The sequence below is a fragment of the Brachyistius frenatus genome, unplaced genomic scaffold (genome assembly GCF_029030835.1).
Source record: "Brachyistius frenatus isolate BFR_SWC_R1_liver_20210118 unplaced genomic scaffold, ASM2903083v1 Contig_13, whole genome shotgun sequence".
Lineage (NCBI taxonomy): Eukaryota > Metazoa > Chordata > Actinopteri > Embiotocidae > Brachyistius > Brachyistius frenatus.
This window is the reverse complement of record NW_027210612.1, coordinates 1,959,767-1,978,593: the sequence shown is the minus strand read 5'-3', so window position 1 is coordinate 1,978,593 and position 18,827 is coordinate 1,959,767. Positions and strand designations below refer to the sequence as shown.

Sequence of the window (18,827 nt, the reverse complement as noted above, 5' to 3'; positions counted from 1 at the left end):
TTATCCCAATTAACAGAGACGCACCCAGCTGGTCCTTGCATTTTTGCTGAACAGATTTCAGGGGATTTGAGTTTCCTCTACAGACATCACTATTTCCATATTTACATTAGTTATTGCACAGTACCCTGCCATGGCACCACCACCTAGTGGCAATCGCATACTATGACAATTAATGCTACTAGTATGCTACTAGTGGACTTTTCCCCCAGTGCAGCGAGCTAAACAATAGGTCCCAACGACTGTACAGACTTGAAATGCACGAGCCTGGTGCGCAGTGACATTTCAATTCTGAGAGGAACTGATGAGCTATGAAACCTCGGCCCGAGCTGGGCGAGGGCCCAGAGTTTAGTAAGGGGCTGAGATCACAGCAAAGCGGGGCAGAGGGGAGACCAGATTGTTTTGATTGTGTTTTGGCAACCTAGCTCATTAGGATTTGAAGAAATTCTTACAAGGACATTTTCTGCTCGCTGGAAAAACACAGCCACATAAAACGTCATTTGACAGAAAGCAGATCAATTTAAATCTCAGTAGTTGTTAATTTTCTCCCCCTTGTGTTAGCTCCTCTAAATCTATGATTACTGGGTGACATCTCCGATTTTTACTTCGTCTCTTCTATACTTTCGTGGAGCATAAGGAGGTTAATCCGAGGTAATGACGAGAGTTTTACCCCACTGGCTTCTAAAGGCCAAATATAAGTTCGGTTTGATGATCAAAGAGTGAGCAACAACTGCACAGTTCATCGTCCGCATCCAATTAAGACACACAATCTTCAAAAGTAATTTCCAACTACAGCATCAGCTGACTGGGCCACTTAGGACGAGGCCTGATGCTGGTGTGAGTTTGATTTCTGCTGTTTTGGATTTGGTCTGGTCTGAGCACAGTGTAGAAATGAGAGGCGAGGAGAGGGATGCAGAAGCTACACTGGTACATGCAACATCGATACAATATATACTATTTGCTGAAGAGGGGAAAAAAACAAACACTTGCACTGCACTCTGGGTAATAGGACACCCATTTTCTTTTCTTTTTTTACTCACAATAAATCACTACCAGTGAGTAGTTAAAATAAAGTGGCGTTTTCCAATGGCAGCAGGGAAGGAAATACATCAAAAGTGTGTCACTGGTCATAAAGAAACATGGGAAAACACAACAGAAGAGAACAAAACATGATAGAACAGAACATACAGGATAGGATTCTATTGCAGTAATGGAACTGTCACCTTTCTAAATGCAACTCTCTCGTTGGCAACAACTGTAATAAGATAAAACATAATGCCACGTCTGTCACCGCAGTCTGAGACATGAAGATATTAAGAGAGCACAGAATTTAACAGTTTAACTGTGAACGGCCTGTTGATTCTGTTAAGCTGGCAAAGCCACAGCGACAACCAAAAAAATTAAAAATGATTAAGTTTATGAATAATTAAAATGACAGACAAAAGAAGGGCCTCTATTTTAAAACTGGATTTGTCTGTGACATGCTGCTTACTGTAACTGCCTGTGACCTTTTCTAGAAATCTGGACTATTCACCTGCATTATTTATGCACTGGCTAACACGTCCTGACAAGTGACTACTGTACATAGGTCAGGTTATATTCATGTGCCATTCCTGCCTTAATGGTAATGCTATGTCTGCATAAAAAGGGGGCAAATTATTAATTTGACAGGGGCATTTGCGTATTTTGAAAAGTATTGGAGTGAACAGTTAGCTGCACATCATGTCTAGGACTATTCAGAACATGTGTGAGACCTTAAAAGCCCTGAGAAGAGCTCGATACTCTCATCAGGAGTATTTACATGTAAAAAGAATTAAACACAGTAAGTCATATCCAGTAACATTTCAAATGTTAAAGAGAAAAGCTAATTGCCTCACACAGAAAAAACATTCAATTATCCAAATCTCAATATTATGGCTTTTGCTGCATACATTTGTACTCCAAGTTTCCTCATGCAGAAGCTGGATAAGGAGCTGCTGTCAATGCGTTATTGTAAATAATGCAAACATTAATGGAGTATTAGGATATTTGTTTTCGTTTTTGTCTGAGCAGCCTCTCAACTATACATTCTCAGTTTGCGTCAATAAAATCAAAAATATATATTTAATGGTTAAACCAAAACAAACACATTTCAAGATGACAGCACCTACATCTTAAAAAAAAAATTGTTTTGGCTTATGTTCATACCATAATGGATGTTATGGAGGTTCAAACGGGACCCAAACATTTTCCTAAGTATAATGGTATGACCACATATATTACGTTTAAAAACACAGTTCCACAGTACAGAAAAACAATGACAACACGAAAAGCATAATATCAGTGTAAAACCTCAAGTTTAAAGAGACAGACAGACCCACAGGGAGTTTTTTTGGAGTGAGAGGAAGGGAAGAAAAGGTGCCAGTGGGGCAAAATAAAAGCGCAGCTACTCACGTCGTTTGCAGCCACACTTTTTGATCCGTTTGGGGTCTGTGATGTCATCGTGACAAGCTTTGCAGTAGAAAAATGCTCTAAAAGTGACACAGTAAAAGTGTTGAAGACTTCAAACTGAACATTTTACATTATTAGTGGGCAGATGTTCATCAGGACGACCAGGTTACCTCTTTACTTCTTTGGCATCGCTAGCGATAAAGAATCCCAGTGTTCCCTCCTGCATCTTGACGTGGTTACCCGGGTTGATGAGGATGCTGGGTAATCAGAGACATATAGACACATAATGCTCATTAACATCCAGACAACAGTCAGCTCATGCACACGACATGCTAATCAAGAGGAATGGTACACACACTTGTAGCCTTTAATCGGACCTGGACTGAGCTTTTCTGGAGTGTTTTTTTTTTTTGTTTTGCATCATTTTCAACACATTATCCCTGCGAACATTTCTATGTTGTGTCATCATACGTGTGTCTTGTCAGTTACCATAAACACACCTGCTCCTCTGATTTTGGGCAATTTGCTGATGCGATACTCACATGAATGGACAAAATGTACAACAGTATGATCGCACATTGAATTTTAATTCTTTGCTTTACAGAATGGGTTTGGCGTTGCCCTGGGAGACGGGGGAGGGGGGTGAGAAGAGGGACAGAGAGGTACAAGTAAAGGGCAGAAAGAATTAAAATGATGGCCATGGAGTGGTTTTAGTCTCAGCACTCAAATACAGTCATCTAGTCAAAACAAATGTCGTGATGGCCACTGAGACATGGCTGTAGTACAGCGGATGTGCAGCAAGTGTTGTTATCTCAGTTAGTATTTGACAGTGGGATGCAAGGGAATGAACAGCTCTTTTTCGTGTCAATACTGGGCCGATTCTTATAAGTGACTCGATTATATAATCTATAAGGGACGGCTCTATGAAAAATAAAATCGGCGGAAGAAAGTCCAACAGTGGGATAACGCCCCTAAAAAGCAGTAGTGACTCAGTTTCACTAGAAATAATTAGAATGAATGTCTAGCAAGGTCCATATTGACTTATATTATCTTAATCATATTAGTTTGTACAGTCTGTTACTTCATTGCAGGATATATTACTCGACCATTTTTGTGATTACCGGGAATCAGTTTAATACCTTAATCACTTTAAGCGATTGGCTGTATCATTCCCCATTAATTAGACTAAGACAAAGTGTGGACACAACACGCATATATATATATATACTGTATGCACATACACACGCACACACACCCTGGTCATTAATGGTTACCTGTGGGCAACAATCATCAATGATGTGAGTGTGAACTAAGATAACAAAACACTGAACCCACAGACCTTAAAGAGTCACACTCCTTCAGAATACAAGTCCAGATGGAAGATGATTTGGATACTTTTTTTTTTTTTCTAATTAATTGCAAATTAATACTTTCCTAAATTTGTGACAATAATTAAAAAGAAAAATACAATCAGGGTTTGGGCAATGACTTCTTGGCAACTTGATTGAAATCTGCGTATTTAAAATAACCATTCTTTGGCATTTTAGGACTTCATTTTGAAAGAGTATGTTATCTGACTAATCTCAGGGCAGAAGTGAGGTAGTACTTCTAAGAAAGAGAGCATCTATCATGCTACATCTTTCCTCTGAGCTCTGCAAAAGGTTACATTGGAGAAAATAAAGAAAAATATTAAGGGAGCAATTGAATCCATATTAGCATGTGATCAAATTGCACCAGTCATGCAGATCAGATTTTTTTCTTTCCACACTGCAAGAAGTAAAATAGCATGTAACATTCACTCAGATTGAATGGCCCCCAGAGAATTAAACAGGCATCACACCTGGCATGCTCTTTAGAGAAAATAAAAAAAGAAAGAAACCAATCAAATTAAGACACACACATTGCTGCCCAAATCTGAGATTTTACAGGTGTGTCTATCCAAGACATTTTTCTTCAGTCGGGTGCAAACTGGTGAATAGAAGCTTCAAATGCATCAAAAACCTCATATTGTGAGCAACAAGGCAAGCATCAAACACCTTCGGTGATAGTGTCATAGCATGCAGTTACCAAACAGCATGAAGAGGACAATAATCAGAACAGAAAGGCATAGCCACCGCAGTACAGGTATAGGGACAGATACGTAGATGCAGACGGTTGCAGTAACTTCTGTGCAGTTGGATTGTTTCTCAAACACCAAACTGACAGGAAGTGACCTCACTTAAGAACATCTACTCGAGAGACGAACGAGCATGACTGTACGTGGTGGTTGAAACACACAAAAATGCACACACACATTCACGCACAACTCTCTCTCTGAAGGTAATCACACGTACGCAGACGCACATACATGCACAGATGGATAACACATTTAGCACTGAGTACATGAAAGGGTGATGGAATGCAAAAGTGAAATGTGGGCCACGTAAAGTAAACTTCAGTTTGGATGAATCTATCCAAATTTAACAGCTCCATGCCTTTCCTAGTGTGTGAAATGATTAGAAAAAACAAAGATTGGTGAGGTGCCATAAAACCATGGAGAAAAAACATGCTGTTATAGCAGCCACTGCCTACAGCACTGGCAGATAATCAGTCAATTTATTTCAAGATCAAATCCAAAATGTAGACCAACAGATTATCAGTGTTTGAAGACACCACATCTGATGTCAAAGATATACAAACTCCGCAATGATTCTGAGGCAAAGAACCACCGAGTACTGCTCTGGCAATGATTTAAAAACATCAATGAGTGGAATACGTAGCTTGTCAAAGCTAACATACAGTCGAGTAACAACTGCGCAACACTGAAAAAGAACTGAAAGTGAGAGAAATAAACTAAGCAAAGGATTTGGTTAAGGACAAAACTGAAAAGATCAAATAAGAGGTAGATATGGAGAGGGTGAGTGTTTGGCCTTGGTACACCGACAACAGCAAAGACAAAGAAACAGCACTTCTACAAACAAGTCCAATTTATCTTTCCTCTCTCTGCCTGCAAAGAAGTTAGTGCATTAAGCACAAGGGACACCATAAAAAAAACAAGTTAGAAAAAAGGAGGCCTTTGAGATAGTGTTTGGAAAAATATCCTTGGGGAAACTCCCAAAGTCAGAAGCTTTAAAGCGGTGGAGATTGGGTGGAACTTTGGAAGTAAGATTAGGTAGAGGGCATACCGCTTTCGGCTTCTGCAAACAACAAGAAAAAAATCTCAAATCAAACAGTCATCATGAACATAAAAGAAGTGGAGAATATAACTTTTGCTAATGTTTCTCTGCCTATTTACAAGCTACACCTTATATGGCAGCATGTGATGCAATTCTGCGCAGACATACAACACAGCGTGTCTGATGCTGAGGTCCTTGCACCTAAAAATGATTGTTATACGACTACTACAAAGGTTATAGTATTAAAAGGTTTGCAAAAGTAGTTCATCTTTGACATGTGCATAAGATGGCATAGAATTCTGTAGCAATACATTAAAAGTCAGCCAAAATAATCAATTTGATTGACAGATATAAGACAACGATAACACAAAGACAAATATAAAATTTGCCCACTTGGAAAGATAAGGTACAGTAAATTAACATTAACTTGAATTTACATCAAGTCAAAATATTACTTTGTTAATATAAAGCTATTTCAGGAACTAAAATCAAATTGACTATCTGAAAATGTAATTTACCATGCAGCTTTGGCAGTACACAGAAACATCTGACACACGTGAATGGGGAAGGGTGGGTTGGATTTGGCAATAAAGATCACTGAAAAAATAGTGCTTTGCGTTGTTATTGGTGATAGACCCAACACTGATGTGCAGTTAGTGGTAACCATACAGACTGAACAGGGACACGGTAGAATCAAGTTGAGGAAAGACATGACATGACAATATTCCAGCAAAATTGCAAGGTTTAGTAAAAGTATCTGATGAAAGAGTGCGTAGTTACCTCGCATTTATTAACATGGCGATTTTGGGAATATTTCTGCTCATTTTAGATGTTACGGCAAACTAAAATGCAGACAAAAACATTTCTAAAACTCTTCTACTATGTAAATGCAAAAATCGAGATGACACTGGAAGAGATACTGTATGTGCTCTGTAAGTGTTTTCTATTTGTGTGTCCTAAGCCTTTGTGCAATCAAGAAAGAAATGTCGTCTTTAGAGTATCAACTTTAAAAGGTTACTCGTACAGGCATGCTATCCATCAAATGTGCATCAAGTTCATGATATCAAACATGTTATGAATATCAACTGTGATCATAGCAGCAAAAAGGACTTGAGGAGAAAATATCAGATATTCATTGGAAGATCCACTTCAAGCAAATCACACAGTAGCTCACTGTTAGCACAGTTGTACTTGATGTTACAGGAAGAAAGGTCCACTATACAAACCTGCTCTCTCTCTGCTCAGACTTGTATTCAATGGCAATAAGCAACAGCTTCAGCTTCACGTAACACAGCCTGTAAGACAAGTGCACTCATTAGAGAAGAGCAGTGTATAAGCAGAAGACTGATGTGTTCAAACACTTTGAAATTCACATCCTAACGTCCCCACAGTCCTTCTTTTAGTCTTTCTATCTTCACTTCAAAATTCATAACTACCTACCATTAACAGTGGGCTTGCTGAGTGTGGGAAGAGTGATACTTACTCGCAGATGGTGGGGAAGGAGAGGCCTACAAAGGCACTGGACAAATACTCTGTGTACATCTCATTAGCCACTCCTTCAAGGTAATACTTCTGCCATGTGTCCTCCTCAATCTGACAAAAAACAAGCATGGAAATGTCACATGTCAGGATAAAAAAAAGTCGAAAAAAAGCCAACTTCCAAATGCGGCCCAATGTGGTCTGCAGATGTTCCACCGCACAACATCAGTCTGGTCATTATAAGCTGCTCCATCATCTTTATGACATGAGAACAGTTCTTTGATAGAGGCAAGCACCTCTTCAATTCTGAGCCACAGAAACACTGAACAGATTCCACATGAAATGTCACAATAAAATATGACATGCCAGAATGACTGAAAACACACTAATGGAAGTCTTTCTCTGGACAAAGATGTCAACATTTCCCAGGGAATGTACAGTTTGATAGATCTGGTCCATCTGTCAGCAGAGAACCTACTACATCCACTTGTGTTAACTTCTCCTCTAATCCCTTAATATATCATCTCGTACAAAAATGCAATGTGAGAATTAATTCGTCCATATTACTTCAGTCTGTTCAGAAAGACAGACTCAGACAGTTAATCTTGTCCTCTGTGTTACCTCAATGAAGGACCTCATGGAGAAGAGGTTGGCTAGCATGGTGGACAGGCCCTGGGCCAGACAACTCTGGGCAATGAAGCCCGCTTTCAGCTCCGCCAGGCAGATAGCATCGTCACCTTCCTTCCAGTTCCAGCTCGGAATGTTCAGCAGATGGGCCTTCATCACATGACAAACAGAGAGGTCACAAAACACAGAAAACTCTGCACAGGAGTGGTGTTTCTTAAAGTAGCAGCGTGTGGGATTTACTGGCATCTAGTGGTGAGCCAACTAAACACCCCTAAACTCACTCTTTCATTCCAAGCATGTAAGAGAATCTACAGGGGCAGAAAAACAAAAAAACAAAAAAAACAATAACGCAAAAGGTCCAATCGAGCCAGAGTTTGGTTTGTCCCTTCTGGGTACTGTAGAAAAATGGCGGTGCAGCATGATGCACTGCCTCCTACGTAGATTTGAGGGCCTCATTCTAAGGTCATGAAAACACCTTAGTTTCATGTAATTAAATACTAATTAAAACATAATTATGAGTATCATATTTCATTTCTGCCAAAGGATCCCCAAGAATCCTACACGCTGAGCTGGTAAAGGAATAAGTCAACATTATGGGAAATACAAAGGTTGATACCATGCTCATATCGGTAGAGTTAGCAGGGTGGCACAGACACTGGATACGGATACAAAACAGATACACGGCGAGCTAGCCTGGCTGTGTTCAACGGTATCAAAACCCGGCGAGCAACCTATCCAAAATTCATTAATTAACACATTTGTTTCAATTTAAAAAGGAAGTGCAAATTGGAGGATCAATAATACTTTTGTATCTCCGTTAAATAAAACGCTACAACCAGCAGCTGGTTACCTTAGCTTATGGTCGCGCAAAGACGGAAATACCAGTGGAAACAGCCAGCTGGCCTGGATTGATTTACTAAGTTGCCAGGTGACATACATACATTTCAAGATGAACTCTGGGCAGTTGTCAGGCAACAGTGGAGACTTGATTACGTTTTTAGAAAAGGAATATTTTGCAAAATCTCTCGTATAAAACATAAAAACCCTACATTGGTCAGTTATAGTGTCAATTGGTGCTCCAGTGCAAGTATCAATGAGTGTAACAATTCAAAGTCAAAGTTAAGCCACATAGTAACTTATTTAATTTTCATGACAGACGTCAATGTTAGCAATAAAAAAATTTTTTTAAATAAATCCATATTTGTACAAGGTATCATGTTATATGAAATGCACAGATACCATGATGCACACGCACGTTGGAAAGTGTCTTACAATATCCAGCTCTCAGGTTTTTCTCAAGGAATACCTGCTGCTATCTTAAGTACTGATCTAATATTTCTCACTGAGGTTCATACTTAAGGAGCATGCGAGCAATAGAGTGAGTGGACCCTTCAAGAGGTCGCTCAATTGATGCGTTTCTATGAATTACCTGATAATAAAACCAAGTACTTAAATGCACCACATAGCTCTTAAGTGGGCAGCATTGTGGATTAACCGCTGTCATTATCTTTCAGCCTTGTGAGGGAGTTTTGAGAGCAGTCAAGATGAGGTGAAGCAATCTCACATATCACAGGACATCTTACCTTATTGTGATATTGTAGCATCTGCGTGATTATTCTGATCTTGGGATGGTAATTCTTGATGGAAATGACCCTTGAAAAACAGGCAGAGACATCGAACAAGGAAATGTAACACGTCATCTCGTCAGTCACCACTGTTTTCTAAGTCCCGCGGGTTGCAATACCTCATGATGTTGGAGGCATCTTCAGCATCAGGGTCTGCACAATATTTGTTGGCCAGTATTAAGCAGGCATCTGCTGACTCGATCTAGGTGTAAAGGACCCAGGAAACAATTGTAAAACAAGTATTCATTAAAGTACATGGCAGTACATAGTAACACGACTGAGTGCTTCCAACAAAATTGTCTTTCTCATATCAGACTAAATAAATTAGTCGGTTTAACTCAACCAAATACAACGCAGACTTCTATATATCTCTTCTGAACTTTTTTGATTGCACCTCGAATTGTCTTCCCAGTCATTTTTCCTCGGCTCTCTTTACCAACTAAAATTATTTTCTTAAATGTAAATGAGCTAAAGCAAAATTTTGTTCCTGATCGGTTACATTTTATATAAACTTCAAGTCAACAATGGCTGTCTGTCATTTTATGTGATATCTCGCTAGGACTCCATCACCAATGGTACCTTCACACGGGCTAGATCGTGAGGGTTGAGAACAGATCCCTGGTAGAACTCTACTTGAGTAAAATGACGCTTGAACAAGGCTTCCAGCTCAAGATTAGGGGAAATACTAGCAGAAAGAGAAAAAAGGAGAAGGGTAAGCACATGTATGGATAACTTCATAGACTTTATGTTGTTGACCGCTAACCTACAAGTGGTGAGAAAGAAAAAAAAATTAACTTACTTATGGAGAAAAACAATTTCAACATTGACATCATCCCTGTCCTTGTGTAGGAAGTCTTTGAGGAAGTTGGAGACACTTTCGAGGGTAATATGACCACAGACCACAATATGCCTGGAAGGGGGGAAGAAATCATCTTGAGTGGGCAACATAAATCACTGCAGACACTGGCATGTCTCCCAAAGATAATCAGTCAGACCAAAGCACTCTAACATCTAACTCAAATATCGACTGAAAAAAGTCTATATACATGTCAAGAAATGTCTTTTCAAAGCAAACAAGTAACTGAATTATAACTTTTTTGCCATAAAAGTGAATATTTTCCCCCCATGTAATGAAAGTGGTTAAATTCTGCACGACAAGTGCAATCAAACACTCAACTCTGAACCACTTTAGAAAATCTAAGATATAATCATACAGCCCACACTGGTTGGATTGTCATCCGTTCTCAATATAAAAATTGTCCCTTTGGCCAAACCACCCCCTTTGTGAGCTGAATGGATGTTGACAAAGACATGTACATCAATATGCTCATGCTTTTTTACAGAGCATTACTAAAACTCTCAAAATGATTTGGAGGCCTGTGGTTGACAAAAATTCTAAACAGGACCTCAGCAGATCTGACAGGTCCATGGCAGGATTCAGTGGTGCATAACAGCAGCGGGATCTGTCAGACGCTGCACGGGGCTGATTACTGCCGCAAGGAAGTAAGAGGTTAGTTTGGAACGGTTTTGAGCTTGAGGATGCGTCCCTGTTTGTCCTCTGAGTTCGCTGTGGAGTAATGAAGTTCAAAGGTCAGCTTCATATTTATGTCATTGAGATGAGGCTCACTTTGGGCAGTTTGGAGGGTCACGGACCTTTTTCACAGCAGACATTTTGTCTTGTCATTGTAGGGAAAGCACAGGTCTGTTAATGATGGCTGCATTCCACTTTGGGGAGGTCCCGATTTTGTGCATGCTGGTTTACTGTCATGGCTTACTGGGACACTTAATGGAACCGAGTCATCATTAATCCACCTGTGCTGTCCCTACTGTGACAATTCAAAATGTCTGCCATGTTTCAACAAAAAAGTTGTGGTGCTTCTGTAAATTTCATATTTTTGTGTCCCGGACCAGAGAGTTATACTTTTACGTCCCACATTATGTACCAGTAGCTGTTAATGAAAATATTGCATTTCCTTACTATTTCTTTACTATTTTTTGGTTATCTTAATTGTTTAGGATTATTGTATCACTGTTATACAATATATATACAATAAAACGTAGCAATAGTTACTGTCATTAAAAAACACGTTAAGTATCACCATTCAATGGGTATGATTTAATTGAATTACACAAGCATAATTTGCACTGCGGTAAACTGAGCGACCCTGCTGGGGTTAAGTCTTATTGTCAAACCCTGCTCAGTAGAATCCAGCTCTTATATTGACATGGATTAGTCTGGACACTTGGTAGACACTCTAATTACCGTATGGAGACCTGGAAGGCAATCTGTGTAATGACAATAGTCATATTCACAACTTGACTTGCCAGGAGACAATCGAACCACTTAAGTTTTGAGTGCCCGGGTACTGGCTGACTTTGCAATTAACGCTGCGTATTAAGTTACTTTTTCCTAAAATAAAAAAAGGATTTTGTCTTACTTGTTCACTGTGTGAATTCTTATCATCCAACCAGATTTGTTATGACAGGGTTTCTGTCATGTATACGATCATGATAATGGATGATTATCCATTATCATGATCTTATACATCCAAAGGAAGCTCTGGCAAACACATTAACCTTTAAAAGTTTATATCTAAAATGGTATATAGAACATTAGTGAAATCTGACTCAGGTTGGCAGGTTTAAAGGAAACAGATATTTATTGACGTTAGATGAGAACCATAGTCCAGATCACTGAGTGTTCTCCCACCCTGTACCAGATGGACCGGGTAGGGCTGAACTGAAGTGGACTTGGCAAAGTAATATGACAGACATATTGAGGGAATGACAGTTTGTGGATGTTGGAGGATATAATGGTCTTCACAGATGTTGCCTCTGTCCTTTAAGAGAATCTAATGAGCAGACGTGATTGCATGGTTGGCCAGAGTCGAGCGAAGGGCCATGTGGTCTTACAAACTGATGAGCTGGGATGTCTGTGGGCAGCTAGCAGTATTTGGCACAAGACGTCTCTCATTTCATGTTTTCCTATTTGAGTATCCAGATGCCCCTCGCCAAGGGTAGAGGGGATATACAGATTTATAAGGCGTGTTATAGTTTGTGTGGGTTCAACATTAGGTTATGACTGTCAAACGCGCATACACTAAAGCACAAATCTGAAAGTGTAAATCCTTGTGCATGGTATGTCCAAAGAACATGTGCACACACACAGCGTCCACACGTGATGCTGTGCTTCTCGGAATAGGTTTTATTAGCCAAGCAAACCATTCGCTATTAAACTTTATTTCTTCCTCTGATCAACCACTAATTTCAGTCTCTGTAGTTAGAACATATATATTCACTTGATAGACATCATTAAATGTGTCCTGCCTCGACTGAGTTTTCCCCCTTCTTGAGGGCCAATAGTGGCATTAAATTAAATACTGAGATCATTAGCTTGTTAAACAGGAAATGGGCAACGGATGTCATAGGTAATTCAACCATTTATAATTGCTTCAAGAACAATATTCCTCCCCTCTAGTCAACTTATACAGTACAGTTTAAACTGGATAGATATAATTTAAAAAAAAAAATCAAATGAAAACAAAAAAGTAGAGCACTTTAAGGGTACTGATCTTTTCCAAGAAAACCAAACACAACGACCCAGAAAACAAAAACAAAAAAAAGTGTGGCAGAGAGTCACATTAAATGCAAAGGGGTATTACAGATCGTGCACACAAAACATGCAGTAAGGAGACATCCATGGATGTCATCAGGGACACACTGAATACAAAATGAACAAACAGAGAGCTCAAACATCAGCAACAGAGGTCACTCACTTTGTACTGCTCTAATCCTTAGGTCAGTGATGAAACTTAGTGAAAGAATCATCAACAAGATGTTGTAATCGATGGTACTTTGATTTTAATTCATGTCAAGAATTAACAAGGCCATGAGTAGCTGTTACAAGCTAAACAAATATATAATGCGCTTTGTCTTTACTCTGCTATAATATGCAAGTCCTTTGGAAACTTAACCAGGTGTATATTTTACCATTATGCAAATATATGCATGTGTGTATTCCTGATAGTGTAGGAGTCTCTGGGTCTGCACGCTTCGAGTTGGGAGTCCTCACAGAGGATTTTCAAAGAGGTGTGTGTCAGAGTTCAGCCAGGGTTGAAGTCAGTTTCTGTGCCAACCCCCTCTGTTGAGGGTTGGGACTAATGGAAACCATAGACTCATAATGGAAACCACAGAGCCCCAAGTGCAGTGGGCGCCAACAGAACGCAACACTTGTCATTATTATATCAGCATACGCAGGCCGAGGGCTGTCACTGCACTCATGGGTGTATGCTACACTGCACAGAATACTACAGGCAACACTAGCATGAAACAGAAATCCAGCGTGGACCCGATGCGAGTACCTCTCACTTCCAAATAACCTTCAAAGCCTGTTTTAAATGACAGCAGCCAGGCATAGAGACGAAATAAGGGTTACATGTAAAGTACTTCACAATGTATTATGACCTCATTGTTTGTAAGCGCTGTAATCAGTCAGATACTTGTAATCTCCTAATCTAATTTCCATGATAGACTATTTTTGTGTCCTGACAGCTCCGAAATGATAATGCACCAAACACCAATGAAAATCCTAAACCCACACGACAAAGCAGTTTTAAATATGTGTCAGATCCTACATATACATATCGGAATGATTGCGCAAAAGTCGGGTGCCATTCAAAGCCTGTGTTCAGAGGGTATCTTCTGATTGTTACCATATGTTTGCACTGTATGCCTGACCAGAAAGAGAGATGGAAGCGAGTGTGGAAGGAGAAAATAAAGTGTGTGAGAGAAACTATTCTCGGTTTTGACAAGGGCTTCTCTCAGCACCCATCTGTGAGTCTGGGCTGAGGTCACTGGCCAAACATAACATTTCATCAATCTTATCTCTATGACAGGCAAACATTATTGAACAAAGGCTTTTTTTTTTTCTAATGCCTCGTTCTGCTGCTGACTCCCTAGAATCTGCCCCCTTGAACAGAATGACTGAAACTGATAGTAATAAGATTAGAAAAGAGAAAACAGAGTGAGAAAGAGAAGAAAATGTAGTAGCAGATGCTGAGTGCTGCAGAAAATGACAAGAAAAGAGAAGAAGGAAAGAGAAGAAGACGACCCTCCCTGTTCTGGATACACCTGATCTGGATTAAAAGAAGTCTGTGTGCTGAATATCTGTAAGGTTTGAGCCATGAGGGGAGGAGAAGAGTACTGAACAGTAAGTACTGTGGTATACTTGTGTACACACAGTAAAAAGACCACAGTGTCACACATACAGTACTTCACAATACACAGGGGCCTCTGCTGTGAAAGGCATATCACACATATTCATAAATACGAGAGCCTCTGGAGACAAACTCCACCACCATCACCACCACACAAACACAAGAACTAGGCGAGCACCGAGAACCAAGCAGGCAAAGCAAGCCAAAAGCAATTGAGAGCCTCCAATGGGAGCGAGGCATCCAGCATTCAGGGTGTGGGAGCTGACTGAAGATCAGGGCCAGAGTAATGTCAAGCATTGATGATGCGATGTGCTAGCGGTGACAGACAGCGGAAGGATGACTTTTTCATCAGGTATTTGCAATCAATGAAAAAGCCACAAGACTGCCAGTCATAGAGAACATGCCAGATATGATGCTGTTTAAGAAAATTAACTCCATAAAACATGCAAAAAAAATGAACAAGAGAAAAAGAAATAGTATCCTGCAATGGTCATTGAGATTGATGATGCTTAAAAAGACCACCAATAATAATGCACTTGCAGATGTTTATTCGTTCTATTTTCTTGTGGGAAAATCCTTTAAAAGCGGATAGTAGGGATTTCATGACTATTTCATTTTGATGGATTCTAATTCATCCCTATTGGCAAGACTGTTTTCTTGAGACGCATTGGGCACAGGTATCTTGCATAGAAGCACCACAGGTTGGTATGCTGCGAGTCTAAAGTCTGGTAGTCATGAAAGCTCTATTTTCCAAATGAAATTAAAGCGCAACACAGGATGTTTCAAGGAGGACAAAGAAAGAAAATGAACTGCACACAAATGACTTCAGGGAAAGCTCTGAATGAAGGACAGATAGAGGCAGATCTAGAACAAAGACAGAAAATAAGACAGAGCGAGAAAGAGTGACAGTAAAGGGGCATGGACATGTGTCCTAATGGCCAAGGTCTCCAGTCACGCAGTGTGACTTGGCATAATGTAACTTTACGTTAACTGTACTTAAACATTACAGCTCTAAAAGGTAAACTAACCCCCAGTAAACTATAAACGTCAGGGGTTGCACTTGAGTCACACAACCACACCTTGTCTGGATTTCAACTTACTTTCTGCCTCGTGTCGAGTTATAACTCCCTCCGTATTTCTTCCGATTAAGGATGAGAGCAGCAATTTCTGGCACGTAGCGAGCAAACATGGCCTACATGCATGGAACAGAAAAAAGAAAAAGGCATGCAGAGAGGGTTCTACCGCACACAGAAAAACAGCAGAACCATCTGGAATACTTACTTTCTCCCATTAACCGCACTATAGGAACCACCATATTTCTTGCGGTTTCCTATTAACTCTATGATTTCAGGGACGTAGCTGGCAAACATGGCCTAAGGAGAAGATAGGAGACAGAAGAAGAGACTAAAAAAGAGACTAATACGCCGCAGAGTGGGTTGTAGGTAAACTGCCGCATGAATCCAGATTTCGGAGAGAAGAAAATGTTACTTTGCTTTAGAAATCAAGTGAAAAATCTCCCTCATTGTCTGGAGAGACTTGATGAACTTCAGAAAAATGAGGGAGATCTTTATAAAAAAAAAAAAAAAATAGTGTATTTGCTATTGAGAAAAAATAGCCCCAGTGTTTAACGATAAAGCTTTAGAAATAGGTCTGGTCAGCGGGTAAGAATTTTGTCACAGCTGATGAATAGTCAGTCTGTGATTGCACCCAAAACCTTTCAAGAGAGCAGAATTGAGCTGAGGGAGTATAAAAACCTATGTGCCATGTTTTGTCCAACAAACACAGATGATCTGGCAGGTTGATTTGAATAGGCCCACCTGATGGTCCACAGCTGCAAAACACATTAAGACTCATTTGTTGGGCTGGAAAATGAGCTGGATGCATTTTGCAAAGTTTCACAGCCGGTTATCCAAGCACAGGGTTGTGTTTAAGTTTACCAACTAACGCTGGGATACTCACTGACGTCATTCATCTCAGCTTACGCACTTAAATCATGCTTGGAAAAATGTACTGATACATTACGGGGAATAATGTGACATTATGTGAGTTTGATGTGATCCCTGGCTTTAAAATACCTCCAGCCTGGAGTCATTATTTAGCCACTGCTGCTGATAGGAAGCAGGCTATAAGGTACTAGCCTAAAGACTTCCAGAGCTCTCAGCACTGAGAAAAACACACCATCCATCACCATGGCCACAATATGGTACACATCCACACAGCTGTAGGTCATCAGTGCATACTGATAGCTGTCCAAATACAGAATACAGTGACAGTGATTTGGCTAAATCCTCCATTCTTTGTAAGAGAAGATGAAGGAGGTACAGTCCTGCGTGTGAGTGCTTACAGGTGTGTGCACCCATGCATGCTCGTGTGCTAAGTTACTCTACTAGTGGCAGCCCAACAGGACGCTAGATCAGAGGAGGGTGAGAGGGAGGGAAGTGGGAGGCTGCTGTTGCTATGGTAACAGTCAGGCCGGCCTAAGCCTCATCTCCCTGCCCCTGTGTTTGTTGGAATTGTGGGAGGAGACACGAAAGGAGGGGTGTCCTGAAACCGCAACTGCTTTTAAGAGAACAATAACAACATTATCAGACAAAAAGCTTATACTCTAATCAAACATATACAGGAGTGACACAGTAGGGGAGAGGACAGAGGAGCACATAGAACTGTAACTACGGTAGACAAGATACAGTAGGCTAAACAAAAGGATACAACTACACTGTGACAAAGAGATAGTATGTACTGGTACAGGCAACATTGCTCTAACAATTTCAAAATAATATACTAACCTATAATACAGTGTACATAACTATAAGCATTTACATTAATCTTTAATCATTTGTACTTTTTCTAATAGTTTACAAAAGGCTCACACAATCTATTGATGGGTACAGGCAGGATTTAAAGGGGGAAAAAAAATAGGAATAAGGGAGAAAGAAAAGACAGATTTTACCAAACCGCCCAGGATGAAGAAGACCATAAACAGCCGCCCCAAGGTGGTTTTTGCATAGACATCCCCGTAGCCCACTGTAGACATCGTCACCATCAGCAGATAGACACATTCCCAATAGGATAGTGACTGGGAATTTTGGAAGTTTTCCCAAGGATCCCCTGAGTTTTCCACCTTAAATAGAGACAGGAGAAGTAGAGAATGATGATTAGACAGGACTCTCACCACCAATTTATAAACAGGGTTTTGGAAAAAGAAACAGTGTCCCTCAAATTTGATTAAATCCAGCTACAAGTGTTTGTGTATTCATTCCAGTACTCTTTAAATATTGAGCTTTGACTACCACCTAGTGGTAAAACAGTTTAATGCTTGATGAGCTGTTCGGAAGGGCTACAAAAACACAAAGGAGGAAAGGTCTCCGGCCAGAAATAATGAAGTTGCATTTAATGTGTCCTTAAGTCCAGGATCAGTACAGAAGGAGATCCACCCTATGTTTTTATATGACGATGTTACTTTCTAATGATCTTCAATTTAATTTCTTTTAAATAATTTTTTTTTAAATGGGGTCATATGAAGTCCAACAAATTTGTAATTATATTTACACACATTGTAGTATCAACCTGTGATCTGTTTCTGGATAATTTATATGCTTAGATAAATAGGATGTTAATTTAAGCTGTTAATGTTCTCAGCTTGATGTAAATGCGATCCATACGGCATGACTATATTATGAGTAAAAAATATCAGTCCCATAAATTGAAAGGTTATTTAACCCCGGGTTTCCTGCTGTCACAAGTAAACTTGACAATAACTACAGGTAGTAGAAGTAATGTGGAACAAAAGAAAAAAAAAACCAGAGCCCGTATAGCAGCATTGCTTTCCTTGAACTGAGATGTGACATGTTTGTTGACAAGTCAGCCAGACATACCGACTTAATTTGAATATTGAAACTGAATCAAAGTGTGGGCTCAATCAAAATAACTAAAATGTATTTTAATACCAGGTGTGAGTGGGTAGACTCATGAGTCAGATGTCACAATCCAAATAACGTATCCTGGTAAAGATCACATAGAAATACTAGGTCGAAATTCGGTATTAAAATCTGAATTGATCTCTGCATTTCGTTGCAGTTGATTCATGCACACATAAACTGGTAGTTGTTTGCCTTCTTACAGCTGGTTACATTTTACCCTCCTTGTTTTTACGACTACATAATTGGGATACACCGATCGTTTGGTCATAAAATGACTCATGCGCATTAAAGTAGCAGTTTGTAGGATTTAGTTGCATATGGGAGTAACTTTAAGTAAACTTTAAGTTTCTGCATTAACATCTGTTAAAATTCTGTGTT

General features: G+C 39.8%; 1 protein-coding gene across 21 annotated transcripts in view; it reads right to left on the bottom strand.

Moving 5' to 3' along the window:
* The window catches only part of kcnma1a (potassium large conductance calcium-activated channel, subfamily M, alpha member 1a), a 146,328-nt gene that overhangs the window by 38,498 nt on the left and 89,003 nt on the right, over positions 1-18,827 (bottom strand). For 14 of the 21 annotated variants that reach the window (XM_069692713.1, XM_069692714.1, XM_069692716.1 and 11 more), the window contains exons 8-19: positions 17,480-17,650; positions 15,811-15,902; positions 10,113-10,223; positions 9,893-9,998; positions 9,433-9,515; positions 9,272-9,341; positions 7,683-7,838; positions 7,066-7,175; positions 6,809-6,877; positions 5,592-5,603; positions 2,598-2,684; positions 2,431-2,507 (exon numbers count right to left, since the gene is read on the bottom strand). In XM_069692713.1, coding sequence (XP_069548814.1) covers positions 2,431-2,507; positions 2,598-2,684; positions 5,592-5,603; positions 6,809-6,877; positions 7,066-7,175; positions 7,683-7,838; positions 9,272-9,341; positions 9,433-9,515; positions 9,893-9,998; positions 10,113-10,223; positions 15,811-15,902; positions 17,480-17,650 — 1,144 coding nt within the window. Of the gene's footprint in view, positions 1-1,037; positions 1,047-2,430; positions 2,508-2,597; positions 2,685-5,591; positions 5,604-6,808; positions 6,878-7,065; positions 7,176-7,682; positions 7,839-9,271; positions 9,342-9,432; positions 9,516-9,892; positions 9,999-10,112; positions 10,224-15,810; positions 15,903-17,479; positions 17,651-18,827 lie in introns of all 21 variants that reach the window. The other 7 variants (XM_069692715.1, XM_069692718.1, XM_069692733.1 and 4 more) reach the window with 2 other exon arrangements.